Source organism: Copadichromis virginalis, linkage group LG10 (assembly GCF_057382275.1).
Source record: "Copadichromis virginalis isolate Kocher_CV1m ecotype Utaka linkage group LG10, C_Virginalis_male_GT1.1, whole genome shotgun sequence".
NCBI classification, from domain to species: Eukaryota; Metazoa; Chordata; class Actinopteri; order Cichliformes; family Cichlidae; genus Copadichromis; species Copadichromis virginalis.
Window position 1 is genome coordinate 20,113,684 of NC_140627.1, and position 15,190 is coordinate 20,128,873.

Genomic DNA, 15,190 nt, shown 5'->3' on the forward strand with positions numbered 1-15,190 from the left:
GTCACACCAAAATTAGATTCATAATTTTAAGGTGATAAATCTGCTGTTTGGTTTTACATGTGGTTTTTCTTTTGCTTAGTTTTTTTTTTTTTAAGAAAAAGGCCATCCTCATAACTGAATCACAGATACAACTGACTCTGGATGAGAAACTTTCATTAATTATACTTACAAGGAACAAGGTATTTGAGGCCTCGGTAGGTCGTGTAATCCTTCGTAAGGCAGAACCATGGATTTATTATCTAAAACTACTCCATGTGTATTTAAAGCTTCATATATTAACTAATATCTTTACCAACCTCCAGGAAGACATTTAGATGCTTCTATGTTCAAAAAACAAATTCATTTTTATAACTAATTCTAAAGTGCAGTAACCAGCTTTACGATACTGCTTAGTGCACTCGCAAGATAGTTCTCAATGAATTAGAGTAAATGAAGCTAAATGTCAAAGAAAAAATGTATGTAGCCCTCCTTCTACACCAAAAAATATATACTTTACTAGTATTATTATTATTATTTTAGTAGCCACAAGGGGTTACCAGATGGTCACTGACTGATCATTATTCACCAAATGGTTTGAATGTGTGATTAAATTAGAAGTATGCCGTAATGTCTGTCGAGGCAGACATTACACCGAGACTGGGGGCATGAAAAGAGAGACGAGACTAGACTCTGAGACATGGAGACAAGAGTAACTAAACGCGGAACCACAGGGAATGCACAGAAACCAAGAGACTAGAAATTATAAATAATAATGAAAGCATTAATTAATAAAACACAAAACATTGGATCACCGACCCAGGACCATGACAACATCAACTCTCCTTTTATGCAACTTACTTTGTGTCTGCCAAACCCAAAGAAAACTTGTGATGCAAGAATATTCAGAGTAAGTCACATACTGCCCAGGGCTGCAGGACCATGACATAAGCTGCTTATACCTAAATGGCTAACCACCCCTGAGGAAGAACATTCCTACTTACACAGTTTTGCTTTATACCATTGCATTACTGTTGCCTGAAATCAATACCACCTGACTTATCACTTAAGTGACTATCATGGATCACATTTAGTGGGGTAGAAATTTTGTATCTTTCCAACTAACACATCTCTAGTGATCAATCAAGGTTTACTGAGCTAGCATTTTCACTGACTGATGAAACAACATAATTATGGCAAAGTCACCAGATCACCCCAAAATCTTGGATGAATTTGCTTACAGTGCTGTCTAAGAAACTTGGAAAGAAAAGCGCCTGGAATTCTTTAAGTTTCTTGACAACTGAGTGTTTTACTCAGTTTCTTGCAAGTTACTAATAATATCGTACTAATAATAAAGCTGATATTATCTTACAGTTCAAGGTCAGATATGATACTCAAAATAAAACAAGGTCTCACCATAAAGCAAATGAGATACTGGTCCTATGATCAATGATGAACCTTTTTTTTTCACTCCTTCCTTTATCTAATGCCAGCAATCATTGTCAAGTGTTCCTAATCATTTGCTTCTTTTGGCTCTTCACTGTTGATGGTTGTGTATTTTAGCTAATGCTAAAACATTACCAGATAATGAAGCTAAGTATAAAAATGATAACATGAAATATATTATTGAAATATATCAATTTCTCTTTTATCCTTCAGCTGGGATCTGTCCAAAATTGCCACGGCAAGTGCAAGTTGTAGAGACTATAGCAGTAGCCACCACAAATGTTTGAGTATATTGATTATAATGGTATCAGTGAGAAAGCAGCAAAAATGAGTAAGATGCATTCATTAACTTGCACAAATTAATTTTAAAGCCAGCTGATGCTCCAGAAGCTGCAGATGGTCTCTAGTTTGGTGGATTGTTCAGGCAAGTTTGCTTAATGTCAGGTCCGACTACTATCATGCATTATTAGCAGCTACAGTGATGCCAAAAATTTGCCTAGTGGCTTGTGTACACAAAGGATAGATTTGGAGCAAAAGCAAAGAAAGGAAGGAAGCAAGAATAATAACTGCACTATCATATATTTCTTGTTTAAACACGCAAATAAAGACATACAATTGACAATCAGATTTGAGTTGTTGGTTCACTGTATTGTTTCCTTCCCAAATACAACATTATCTTAATAATTGCCTTTTATTATGCTTTATCTTATCGTGGTTTCTGGGTCACCTTTTTTTGACCGGGAGTGTTTGACAAATATTACAGTTTGATAAAGTGTACACGTATGCAAGACAAAGTGTGATCAGGTAGACAAAAGTATTGAGACACTTTCATGGAAATACAGACTCAGTGACTGATACTAAGAACACAGTAGGTCTCTTCACAATACTTTGCTACTCTGTACTTTTGTATAAGTCCTTATTTTCATGTTTTGAAACAAGTACATTTTTGTCACACTTAAATGTTTGTCAAACACAGTTTAATGTTAGGCACAGATAGCCTGTGTACATACAAAATACAGTTTTTAAATGGTGATGTCATTTATTAAGGGGTGAAAGCTATCTAAACCTTCGTTGCCCTGTGTGAAAACAGAATTTTCCTTCTAAAATAAATAATTAGCTGTGCCACCCTTGGGAGTAAAAACTACAATTGAGCATCTGTGCTGACTGAAAGGGAATTTTTTGCATCGCCATGCAGGAATTTTTTCTCACTCTTCTCAAGCATGAATGGCGTTAAAGGTCATGTCAAAGCATCTCAATCTGATTTAAGCCCGGACTTTGATTGCGCCACTCCGCCGCAGATTATTATAGTTGCAATGGGGATATCAGCAATGAGTTTGACAAAGGTATCGAGACACGGGTCAGTGACTTTTATTAAGAGTCCATTAGGTCTTGTTGTAAAGAAGTCTTCTTCCGCATTATGTAGTTTTTCTGGGTCATCAAAGATTAGAGAAATCCTTATTTCACGTTAAGCACGACTCAGAAGTAATTTACCTCATTCTGTCTGCCTCAGTCCGCTTAAAAGCACAGCACAGTGTAGTATGCTAACCCGAATAAAAAGAGAGACACTGTGCTTACATGTGAACTGTATAACTAAAATTATTTTTCTGCATCAAGCCACTGTTACTTGTGTTACGTGTGATGTTACTGAGAAAAACTTGTTGAAGGTAACACATTAAGAAAAAGAGTTCCTCATAATTCTGCTAATTATTAGCTCTCTGATCAGAGCTGATGTAAGTTAAAGATTTTTCTGCGCTGCAGTGTCTATCTGCTTTAACAAATCACTTCTATCTGAAGATGACTTGTGTGTCCAAGCCCAGTGAATAACAAGTTTACTTGGGACTCAGTAAATTAACTCTACCTGAAATACAGTAAAGACGGTTTATGTTAGAACTTTATCTGCTGTATGGTGACTTTGATTTGCTAGTTATTGGATGGATTATGATGAATGTGGTCCAGATACTCATGTTCCCCTCAGAATGATTTGTAAAACTACAGCAAACTTTTTTTATACATCATCAATTTTTCACTTTAGCTTAGTTAATGATGAGATAACTGTAGATAGATAAGCTATAGATATAAGCCTATGTTTGCTCATGACCTCTTTTTACAAAATCAGGTCAGCAAGCAAAACTGGCACACAGATATATCTCCAGCCCCAACCACACCTTACACACAATATTCAAACCTATAGCCACAAAACTTGGATTACACGTCATGTTATCTAGCAACCACCCGATTAAAATCAGACCAAACACTGCAGCATCAAACATACCAGTTGCATGTCAGATGGGCCAGGTGGATTTTTAGCTTATTTTGTACCACTGCTTTTTTCCTCTCTTCAAATACAACATCAATTCAAGTGCACCTCATGAATTTAACACTTTGCGTTTTTACCGCTTCTGGTTTGGCATTTTTGTTGCCTTTTAATTTTAACCATAATGGTTAAAGTATATACGCACTTGTAATTTGTGCTTTCAACAATTAAAATTCATTTTAGGCATTCACGACTAATTTTCTGATTAACTATGTTAATCCTGCAACATTACAAAATAACCACATTAACAGTGCAATAATTTAAAATACAGTAAAATAAAATGGAAAAATAAAATACTATAAATGAATACATGCTGCAAATACTGTACATACAAATGCAGTAAAAAAAATTACTGCAAATTAGATTACAGTAAATAACCATTAATTAAATTTACAATAACTACTGTAAGCCTTCAGTTAATCCAAAATGCTGCAGCAAGAGTACTGACAGGGACTAGAAGAGAGAGCATATTTCTCCTATATTGGCTTCCCTTCATTGGCTCCCATACACAATAAAGTGCCTTGAGGCAACTGTTGTGATTTGGCACTGTATAAATCGTGTCCTTTAAAAAAAATGTTTCTGTAACTTTAATTACTGTGAATGTAATTACAGCCGGACAATTTTTTTCTATGTATAGTACTAGTATTAACTTGTTGGTAGAAACTGACTAGCATTCAGTAGTAGAATTTACAGCAACCTATTAGGTTCACACAAGGCATAGTAACACAGCTATATAGTGCATTCTTTCTGCTTCTAGTTTAACATTAACTCAGTTTTACTGCGAAACTAGTTATGAATTTCTAACCCTGCGGGAACTACTGTGGTACGCGTCACTGGTGTTAAAACTGTAATAATGTGTGTCAGCTGCGGCTATAAAAATGTGACACAGAAAACTGGAAATGGAAAAAAATAACATCAAGTCAAATATAATAATCTGTGCAGATTCTTTTTATTCCTCTGTCTCTCCCACTCTGTGTACACACACGCTTTATGTATGCTAACGCTTACATACAAATCTTTTAGAAAGCATGCGGTCCTGTGTGGTCACTTATCAACTGCATAACAAGGCCTGTCCTGGCCACTCATTATTTATTAACAGCAATAAAACAGGCACACCTAGAGCTACCAGGGGCAAAAGGTTAAACCATGAAAACACTCTTCATTTGAAAAAGCACACAAACGAGTGCCAACACACCCAGGCGATAAATGAGGCCGATGCACAGGACTCACCTGATTGGCTTAGTTTGGCGAGTGATGTCATCCCCTAGGTGGGTCACACCAGTTTATAATAAAGAGGTACACAGATAAGGGTCAACGGCTGCTCAAGAACGGACAAATACGTGGTGCAGAAAGTCCCTGGAGGAAGTACACTGAGTGGATTCAGCAGGAACTACAGTGGCTACAGCTTCAGAAAAGGGCGTACCTTTTGGAGAGAGGTGCAGACAAGAGGAAATTAAAGGACCAAATAACAAAGGCTTGAGATAGTCACTGAAGCAAACACAAGGAAACCACCATGGCATCTTTTGGACTTGAGCTGGCCGGCATCACCCTGGCAGTGTTGGGGTGGGCTCTCACTGTGACCAGCTGTGCCCTTCCAATGTGGAGGGTCTCTGCCTTTATTGGCGCCAACATCGTCACTGCTCAGGTGTACTGGGAGGGTCTGTGGATGAGCTGTGTGGTCCAGAGCACGGGCCAGATGCAATGTAAAATCTACGACTCGATGCTGGCTTTACCTCAGGACCTCCAGGCTGCCAGGGCACTCACAGTTGTTGCCATCCTAGTGGGGTTGATTGCTCTCCTCATTGCCATGGTGGGAGCCAAGTGCACCAACTGCATCGAGGAGGATGGGGTTAAAGCCAAGGTGATGATCTCTTCTGGAGTGGCGTTCATCATAGCAGGTCTGGCTCAACTAGTGCCTGTTTCCTGGTCAGCAAACACCATTGTCGTCGAGTTCTACAGTCCAATCGTCCCTGCTGGGCAGAAGATGGAGATCGGGGCATCACTGTATGTGGGATGGGCTGCCTCAGCCCTGCTGGTCACTGGGGGAGCTATCCTCTGCTGCAGTTGCCCTCCAAAGGAAGACAAACCACTGAAGTATAACATACAGCCCCAGAGTCGTGCAGCGTACTCAGCCGCTCCGATGTCGGCAGCTCAAAGCTCCTATACTAGAAGGGACTATGTGTGAGTGGAAAAGGACAAAAACTAAAGAGGATTTGAGGGGATTGCATGCTATTTTTATAAAAATGTAGTTAAACAGATACAAATGTTATGGTGTACGGAAATCTATCGATATTTAGGATGACAAGAATGTCTATATAGTCTTGACACTGAATTTGCAGTTTCTTTAGGACAATGTTTACATATTCTCTATATTTAGTCTAACTGAGCAGATTGAAATTGTGATCATGATCAGTTATGGCAAACGATGTGATTCTTTGTCACAGCACTGTGAAGAAACATTTGCAGAGAAAAAAATATTATATATATTTATTCATAATATAACATTCATAGCATTAGTGTCTGTTGTGGACGGTCGTTATTCTAATGATCAATGTACTGATGACTTTGTATATACAAACTATCATAGATTCAAAGCAGACAGACACCGTAACTGGAATAAGTTTCATGTGATGACTTTTTGGACGTTCGTACAAAACAGACATGCTGAGTCACAGATGTGAAACAGCATGCAGCTGAGCAAAGTGGAGCTCACCCTCGGCTTCAAACGAAGGTCAAAAGGGTGGCAAATGTATGATTTATTAGAATGATACGTAAGTAATTTTATTTGTTCATTCTTCCGTATTTTATCATTTGATGTTTCTGTATTCCTACCGTTTTTAAATCTGACAAACTTTCATGTATTGTACTTTACTTAATGTCCTTCATTTCTACGTATTCACCTTTGTGTGTTTGACAAAAAAATCTTAATATTATCTGATTTTTGATACAACTTTTATAATGCATTTGACTCCATAAATACAAATATTTTATTTTGGAATCTGACTTGATTAAAATACTTTAGGTTAATAAAGTAATTACAAGTAACTACTGGTTTAACATTGATTGACTGTTTAATGTTCTACAAGAGTGCATGTAAACAGGTTTCTAAATTCTGTAGAAAGAAGAAGAAACTAAGAGTAATACGTAATCCACTGGACAACATTTTAACAACATTTTTTTAAGTAAAGCACAACAGGTCACATAAATAAATGTACCAAGTTCATTACACATTCATCAGAGTCTCTTCTGAAACTCACGCATGAAATCTGATGTCATTTGGGAAAATGTCCCTTCTGTTTACTGTCTGATTCAGTGCCTTCACAGATACCAACTTTTTCCTGGTTTGAATAGTCAAATTATCCTGACCTTTAGCATGTGAGCAGCCACCCTGTGCTGCGCCATTACAGCACATGACTGACTCCGCTCATCAGTACACTGAGTAAACTTTCAACAACCAGGAAAGGCTTTTATTGGAACTACTGAAACTCCTTGGTAATGAGACATAAAGGCCATAGATAAAGAAATCTATTCCCATTAATAAGTATTAAAGAAAATACAGACGTTAATCTGAATCTGCAAACTTGTGAGGAGAGTAAATGTTCATCTAAGGTGTAATGCAGTAATAGAAACACCATCAGCATGTATTCTCCTATTTGTTTGGTGGAGATCTTTATCTTAAATTACTGGGGGGGAAACAGCTGCTGCTGCTGCTTATGCTAATGCGTTTGTTTTTGGTAACACAGGTGTTAGCTGTTGTAATAGCAGTTGTCATTCATGAAAGGATGATGTAATACATAAACATCTGATCCCGATGTTCATGATGAAACTGCAAACAGGCTCCCTTATTTTTTCCAGTCTTGTTTTTATATGTTTGAGCCCTATTTTGGTTTATGACAGCACATTGTTGACATGCAGTTGTGTGTACAGCAGAAACGTTAAGTCACTAAGCTTGTTATCGTGAGCTGTGCATTTGAAAGAAACGTTTTAGTTTCCATAACCAGCAGAAATTATTATGTGAACTGTGTTTTACATATGTAATAAAATCTCTCTTTTTACAGGTTATTAGAAAATCATTACCAAAAATTTTAAAATTCTTAAAAAAATATAATGAGTCTACTTCCCTAACATGCATTAAAACCCATATAGATCACATTACAGCACATAGTTCCACTCAAAAGTTTGGGGTCAGCTAAAAGTTCAATCATAGGGGGGTTCATTTCATTATCTTTCTTTTTTTTTTTTTAAATAATACTTTTTCAGAACTCATTCTATAAATTGTTTGCTGAATTACAAAGTGATAGGGAGCTTTTGTAGCTCACTTTTTCTTGGGTGGACATGTGTGTGTTTCAGGGAAATGATTGGTCAGAGTCTAACCGATACTGAGAAGGTCACGCTCTCTCTGTATGCTTAGGGTGTCAGACAACAGCACTGTTATGTTTTCTCTCTCTTCATATTTGTTCTTGATGCAGTTATTCCGGTTCTCAGAAGAGCTCTGGGATTGTTTTCCAGACACTAAATCCTGACTGTCGTTAAAAGTCTGAATGAATGAAACCAAAATAATTACCTGAGGGTTATTTTTCACCATGGTTAAGTTTCTGATTCACAACAAAGCTTTTGAAGTAGCCTGAGGTCAAAGGATTTTTTTTTTTGCCCCGTAATGTTAATCACTTAATGCAAACTAGCATTTACAGTTAGCCAGTAACTTTTTTATGCTCTTTTTTTTTCATTCATTCATATGCAGTGAATTAGAAGGTCAAGTGCCTCGTTTTGGTGTCTTCTTCATTATTACTTTGTACAGTCACAGTTTAATCACACACATCAAGTCAAGTCAAGAGGCTTTATTGTCATTCCAGCCATGTGCAGCCGTACAATACACAGTGAAACGAGACAACGTTCCTACACGACCATGGTGCTACATATAACATATAAAAGACAATCAACACAGGAGTAGATTAAGTGCAAGTGTGCCAAAATTGCAACAAAACAGAAAAAAAGAAAACAAAGGCAGTGTAACATCAGACAGAACAGAACGATGCAGACACAAGATAGTGCTATAGAAATGTGCAACAACGACAGTGGTTTGTACAAAATACTGAGCATTTTGCAACAGTAACTTGATGTATGAAGTGTGATGTGTTTGTGGATAAGATTGTGCAGATAAGTGCTTGGTAGGGACGTGTATGAAGGGATGTGTGAGTCCACCCACGTGATGGTGAAATCGGTTCCTGGGAGAAAACAGGTGAAATGTTTTACATAGTTCTTGGAATTTAAGAGAGAACTACCTTTGCCCATCCCCCACAAACCACAGCCACACCTTGCCTCCATCACATCACTGCTCTCTTGCTCTGCCTCAAGCTCCCCTCCTCCACTGTATGTTCACATGTGTGTATTTGTTCTGTGTGTATGTGAAGACAGCCTCTCGCTGACATCAACACCAGAGGACTCCTCCTTGTTCTCTCGAGGTATAAAGATATCTTGTTTCTGTAGCAGCATCCTAAAGCTACGCCACACCCTCATACAGCTGCTCACACTTCAACAAGCACCTGACAGTAAAGCAGAATCCTTTTCACCAAAGACTCACCCGAGGGACTCAGTTTGTTGGACACCGTGGACTCACTTTTTGGATTTTGTTCTGTCACCACACACGAGAGCGAACATGTCGATGGGTATGGAGATCGTGGGCATTGCCTTTGGAGTCATTGGTTTTCTTATAGCCATATTAACATGTGCCCTACCAATGTGGAAGGTGAGTGCATTTGTCGGAGCTAACATTGTCACTGCTCAGATCATCCAAGAGGGTTTGTGGATGAGCTGTGTTGTCCAGAGCACAGGTCAAATGCAGTGCAAGGTCTACGACTCGCTGCTGGCCTTGTCTCCAGAACTGCAGGCGTCCAGAGCAATGATGGTTATTGCCATTATACTCGGAGTGCTGGGTATCATGATCTCCATAGTCGGCGCCAAGTGCACCAACTGCATTGAAGAGGAAGGAAGCAAAGCCAAAGTGATGATCATTGCTGGAGTCTTCTTCATCCTCAGTGGCCTCTTGGTTCTCATCCCTGTTTCTTGGACTGCCCAAGTTATCATCACTGATTTTTACAACCCTCTTGTGATCAGCGCTCAAAGGAGGGAGATAGGGGCGTCACTCTACATAGGCTGGGCTGCAGCCGGAGTGTTCCTGATCGGAGGGGCGATGTTGTGCACTAGCTGCCCACCGAAAGAAAAGAAATATCTGCCACCCAGGATGGGGTACTCGGCCCCACGCAGCATTAGTGCAGGTGGAGGATATGACAAGAAAGACTACGTCTGAATTAATGCTGAAGGATGAAAGGAAAATTATTTTTGTGTGTGAGTTTTTGTCTGTATGCATGTTACTTTTTTTTACCGGAAACCACAGCGTGAATCCGACTGAAAGACTCCGAGATGAAGATGCTGTAGAAATATTAATCTTCTGCTTTGCTTTTAGCTGATATGTTTATTCACATCCTTTTGTTTTGCTTAAAAAAATAGACTTAGATTTTTCAGTGCTTGAACATGGGAGCTTAAACAAATAACTTATTTCTTTTAAGATTTTTAACTGGGAAAATATTTCTACTAAATTCTTGGCATTATGTGAACTTGAAAACACCTGTGTGTCGTCCTCTCATTAGCTCTTGGCTGGTTGCGTGGTGTTGTGTTTCACTGAAACCTGCTGTTAAAATGTGATCTGTCATTTCACTGACAATGACCAGGAAGAGTCAGCTCTCATTTTACATGCATTTGGTTGGTGTGATTGTTCAGTGTGTTCGTGTGTGCGTGTGTTTTGCATGACCTGTAATATTTGCTTAAGAGAGTTTCTGCTGAGACTGAAACTACAGATAGATCCAATACTGCCCCAGGTGAAACTTTGTCTTCCTTTTCACAGTTTCACTGTGTGTGCAAATAGAAAAGAGTTTTTCATGTAAGGATAACTTTATTTCAAATGTCTGTATATTCATGTGTTTAAAATTTATTTCAAAATGTTCAAATATTCAAATATGTTCTACACTATGCTCCTTTCTTTTATTTTTTTATTTTCTGGAAGTTGACAATGAGCGTTAGTCACAATTTTTTCTCAATGATTTTTTAAAGTTTTTGAATAGATTATAACCCATGTCTGGTCCATTTTTTTTGTTAAGCATATAACCAAGGACCTCTTTAGTGTATATTTATGTGTCCGTGATGCTCCAAGGATCCCATGTTTAGACCCTTTTAAAAAGTATGTAACCAAGATCCTCTTAGTATATTTAAGTTTGTAACACCACAGCAGTTTGCAAAGTACATATGTGTTTGTATTTCACAGATACTGGTTGGTTTTCTTTGTGTATTTGCTTGGTTGGTTTGTGCAGTTCGTGTGTGTGTGTGTGTGTGTGTGTGTGTGTGTGTGTGTGTGTGTGTGTGTGTGTGTGTGTGTGTGTGTGTAAGTTTATAATTTCTTCATTTCTTAAGTGAGTGAAATTGTTCAAATATGTGTCTATGCTTAATTTGCTGTTCTATATTGCCATTGTAAATTCAAATGTGTTGAAAATTAACAAAATAATAGTAATACTACTGCTAATAATAATAGTTTTAATAAAATTCTTCTTAGCTAAAGCAACAACCTTGACTCCTTTATTTAAAAAAATATATATATATATACATAGGTGTGTGTATATATATATATATATATATATATATATATATATATATATATATATATATATAAAAATTCCCCACTCACCCCTGCGGGCGGTCAATCCTTCAAGCTCGAGTCCTCTACCAGAGGCCTGGGAGCTTGAGGGTCCTGGGCAGTATCTTAGCTGTTCTCAGGACTGCGCTCTTCTGGACAGAGATCTCTGCTGTTGTTCCTGGGATCTGCTGGAGCCACTCGCCTAGCTTGGGAGTCACTGCACCTAGTGCTCCGATTACCACTGGGACCACCGCCACCTTCACCCTCCACATCTTCTCGAGCTCTTCTCTGAGCCCTTGGTATTTCTCGAGCTGCTCGTGTTCCTTCTTACTAATGTTGCTGTCATTCGGAACCGCTACATCAATCACTGCGGCCGTCTTCTCATGTTTGTCTATCACCACTATGTTCGGTTGGTAAGCCACCACCATTTTGTCCGTCTGTCTTAGCTCGGTCATTCTGGTTGCAGCTTTCCTAGCGGCCTCTTCATGGTTCCCATTCGCCTGTGGGATCCCCAGGTACTTGTAACTGTCCTCTATGTCTGCAATGTTGCCTTCTGGTAGTTTGATCCCCTCCGTTCTGACTACTTTCCCTCTCTTTGTTACCATCCGACTACACTTCTCCAGCCCGAACGACATTCCGATGTCATTGCTGTATAGCCTGGTAGTGTGGATCAGTGAATCGATGTCTCGTTCACTCTTGGCATACAGCTTGATGTCATCCATGTACAGGAGGTGGCTGACAACTGCTCCATTCCGTAGTCGGTATCCGTAGCCAGTCTTGTCAATTATCTCACTGAGGGGGTTCAGGCCTATGCAGAACAGCAGTGGGGACAGAGCATCTCCTTGGTAGATCCCGCACTTGATGGTGACTTGTGCTATGGGCTTGAGGTTGGCCTCCACTGTTGTCCACCACATCCCCATTGAGTTCCTGATGAAGGCTCTCAGGGTCCTGTTGATCTTATATAGTTCTAGGCATTCCAGGAACCAGGTGTGGGGCATTGAGTCATAGGCCTTCTTGTAATCAATCCAGGCCGTGCACAGGTTGGTCAGTCTGGTCCTGCAGTCTCGGCTGACTGCTTGGTCTGCCAGTAGATGGTTTGCGCCTCTGGTATTCTTGCCCATCCCTTTCTGTGCCCCGCTCAAGTTCAAGTTCAAGTTCAAATTTTATTTGCCACATGCAGTGACAGGTTGCCCTGCAGTGGAATGAACCCGCTCCCCGACCTTACACACACAACACAGACATCACATGGGGATACAAGTCAGAGAACGGCTGCATTACAGAAAAACCACTGAAATGTACACTACAATGGGAATGTACAAGAGGAAAAAAAGAGACTTCTACTCATGCTGGGCTATAGGAGGACAGCATGAGAACAGGAAACAAAAAAAACTCCTCTGCACAGAAAGCACATAAATGTCCAAAGTACAACATTATAGAGCACGTGACCAGCAACAGGGTTGGGTAGGGGATGAGGAGTAATCCCAGGCAACACAGCAGCCATCCTGCCACTGCGCCGTCTCTCCAGCGCGGGTCCAGACCCACCTCGTGTTCCCAGGAGGCAACAAGCATCGAAGGCGTTGGAAGGGGAGGGGGGATGAGTGAATGCTTATCAGTGTAAGTGTGTGTGTGTGTGTGTGTGTGTGTGTGTGTGTGTGTGTGTGTGTGTGTGTGTGTGTGTCCAGAGTTCAGCTGAGACAGTGTCCTTCGCCCTACCAGGCTAAGTAAACAGTCTTCCAGCCAACCCAGGTGGCCTTGCATAGAGTGGGAAGAACGGTCAAAAACACAGTCGTTATCAGGGTGTTGTTGTTCGGCTCCAGCCTTGAGCCCACAGCTTGCGCCGAAGGGATAGCCGCAATAAAATGGTAATTTTTCTTTTGTGCGAAAAACTCATGAGAATTTCAAAGCTGCTCTTTAACACGCCAACACCAACACTGGTCTCTCAATCTCCCGTTGGAGAGCCGCGAGTGTTGTCATTCTTGTGCTCAGAGAGCCGATTCTGAGAACTCCCGACTGCAGTGAGCTGCTCCACGATGTAATCCAACTTTCTCTCAGAGATGTTATTCTGAGTGGACTTCTCCTTGATGTAGTCCAATGTACGCTCAGAGGTCTTATTCTGAGTATTCACGGCAGCCGTAAGCTTCTCCAAGATCTAACCATGCTGCACTCAGTGAGCCCATTCTGAGAAGTCGCGCCTCGTCCCATCGTTTCAATCCCAGCGGGCAGCCTTGGGGGGGGTTTGAACAGCTGGTTCCACTTTCTTAATTCTCCGATAAGCCAGGGCCAAGCCAGCTCCAATCAGCAAGAACCCTGTTATCATGGTTCCGAATAGTTCCGACAATATCTTCAGCGTCCTCGATCGACAGACCCGCCAGGCACACAATCCTCCATTTCTGCCACCCGTCCATCATGTATCCGGCAGGGAAAGTACCTCCAGGACACTCAGGCTCACCCGAGCCCAGACGTCTCATTGAGAAGAGGGTGTCAATAGCATTCAGGGACCAGTTGATCAAATCCATAATTCTGTTTAGGTTTTAGAGAACAGACTGTGAGAGAGTGTTCCAGGGAAAGTAATACACACGAGACAAGACAAAGACACAAGAGGCTAAGCAGGGAAGATAAGGGGAAGGAGGAGAGGAGAAAAGTGTGACCGCCTTCGCCGAGAGCCAAACGAGAAATTTTTTTTTAAAAACTCTCATGTATTGACCCATGTGCCTGTTTATCTTAGCCGCTATGATGCCTGACAGGAGCTTCCACGTGGTGCTGAGGCAGGTTATTGGTCGGTAGTTGGAGGGGACCGGTCCCTTCTGCGGGTCCTTGAGGATCACAACTGTCCGGCCTTCGGTTAGCCATTCCGGGTGTCTCTCGTCAACTAGCAGCTGGTTCATTTGTGCTGCCAGGTGCTCGTGGATATATATATATATATATATATATATATATATATATATATATATATGTGTGTAGACAGACAGATAGATAGATAGATAGATAGATAGATAGATAGATAGATAGATAGATAGATAGATAGATAGATAGATAGATAGATAGATAGATAGATAGATAGATAGATAGATAGATAGATAGATAGATAGATAGATAGATAGATAGATAGATAGATAGATAGATAGATAGATAGATAGATATCACAAAGCATGTGTCACCAAAGCAAACGATGGCTGAAGATCAGGTTTGGCTTCCATTCGGTTACTTTTTGTTTAGCCAGCAGCTGTGTTGGATCTCTCTTTTGGTTTATTGGGAGACCTTTGTAACACTTGGGTGTGGCAGGGTGCAGAGAGGAACAGAAAGAGAGAATAAAACACAGGCACCTGGCCTGTAATCTTTACACAGTAGGATATTGGCGCTAAGCCTGGTTTTAACTTTTATTTATTTAAAGTAGAACACTGTGATTAGCAGTGGCTGTTCATTCTGTGTAGCTTGAAAGAATACACAAAATAAAGTTTTTTACTGAATGTGTCAGTGCAATCAGTGCAATTTCAGCGTTTCTTCGCATTTTAATTTCACATATTGTTTTTCTTTTGTTCAGCGTCAGTAAATGCTGGAGGGTCATTTTTGAGCATCACATCTTTGAATCACTAAGTCATGTTCCATAGTTTTTACACATTCTACATCTGAAATAAAAGGAACAAACGTACTTTAACAGTTAACAGTTATCAAGTTTTTACTCACAAGCCACACACATGTTCTTTATACTGGTCCATTAATCTTAAAGGATATGAGCTGGGTCAATGACTGGATTTTTCAGAAGAAAAAAG

At 40.0% G+C, this 15,190-nt stretch overlaps 2 protein-coding genes across 2 annotated transcripts; both read left to right on the forward strand.

Annotated features, from left to right (window-relative positions):
- Positions 1-5,065: 5,065 nt before the first annotated feature.
- Positions 5,066-6,785, forward strand: LOC146700345 (claudin-4-like). Its single transcript, XM_085470513.1, has one exon. It carries the CDS (start codon positions 5,250-5,252, stop codon positions 5,919-5,921), a length of 672 nt encoding a protein of 223 aa, XP_085326639.1. The 5' UTR covers positions 5,066-5,249; the 3' UTR covers positions 5,922-6,785.
- Positions 6,786-9,207: 2,422 nt separating this feature from the next.
- Positions 9,208-11,351, forward strand: LOC146700346 (claudin-3-like). The gene has a single exon (XM_085470512.1). The coding sequence runs from the start codon at positions 9,393-9,395 to the stop codon at positions 10,041-10,043; it is 651 nt and encodes a 216-aa protein (XP_085326638.1). The 5' UTR covers positions 9,208-9,392; the 3' UTR covers positions 10,044-11,351.
- The last annotated feature ends 3,839 nt before the right edge of the window (positions 11,352-15,190 follow it).

What these genes read in the sequence shown, in the direction of transcription:
- LOC146700346 (XM_085470512.1), top strand. Translation starts at nt 9,393, where the DNA reads ATGTCGATGGGTATGGAGATCGTGGGCATTGCCTTTGGAGTCATTGGT.
- LOC146700345 (XM_085470513.1), top strand. Translation starts at nt 5,250, where the DNA reads ATGGCATCTTTTGGACTTGAGCTGGCCGGCATCACCCTGGCAGTGTTG.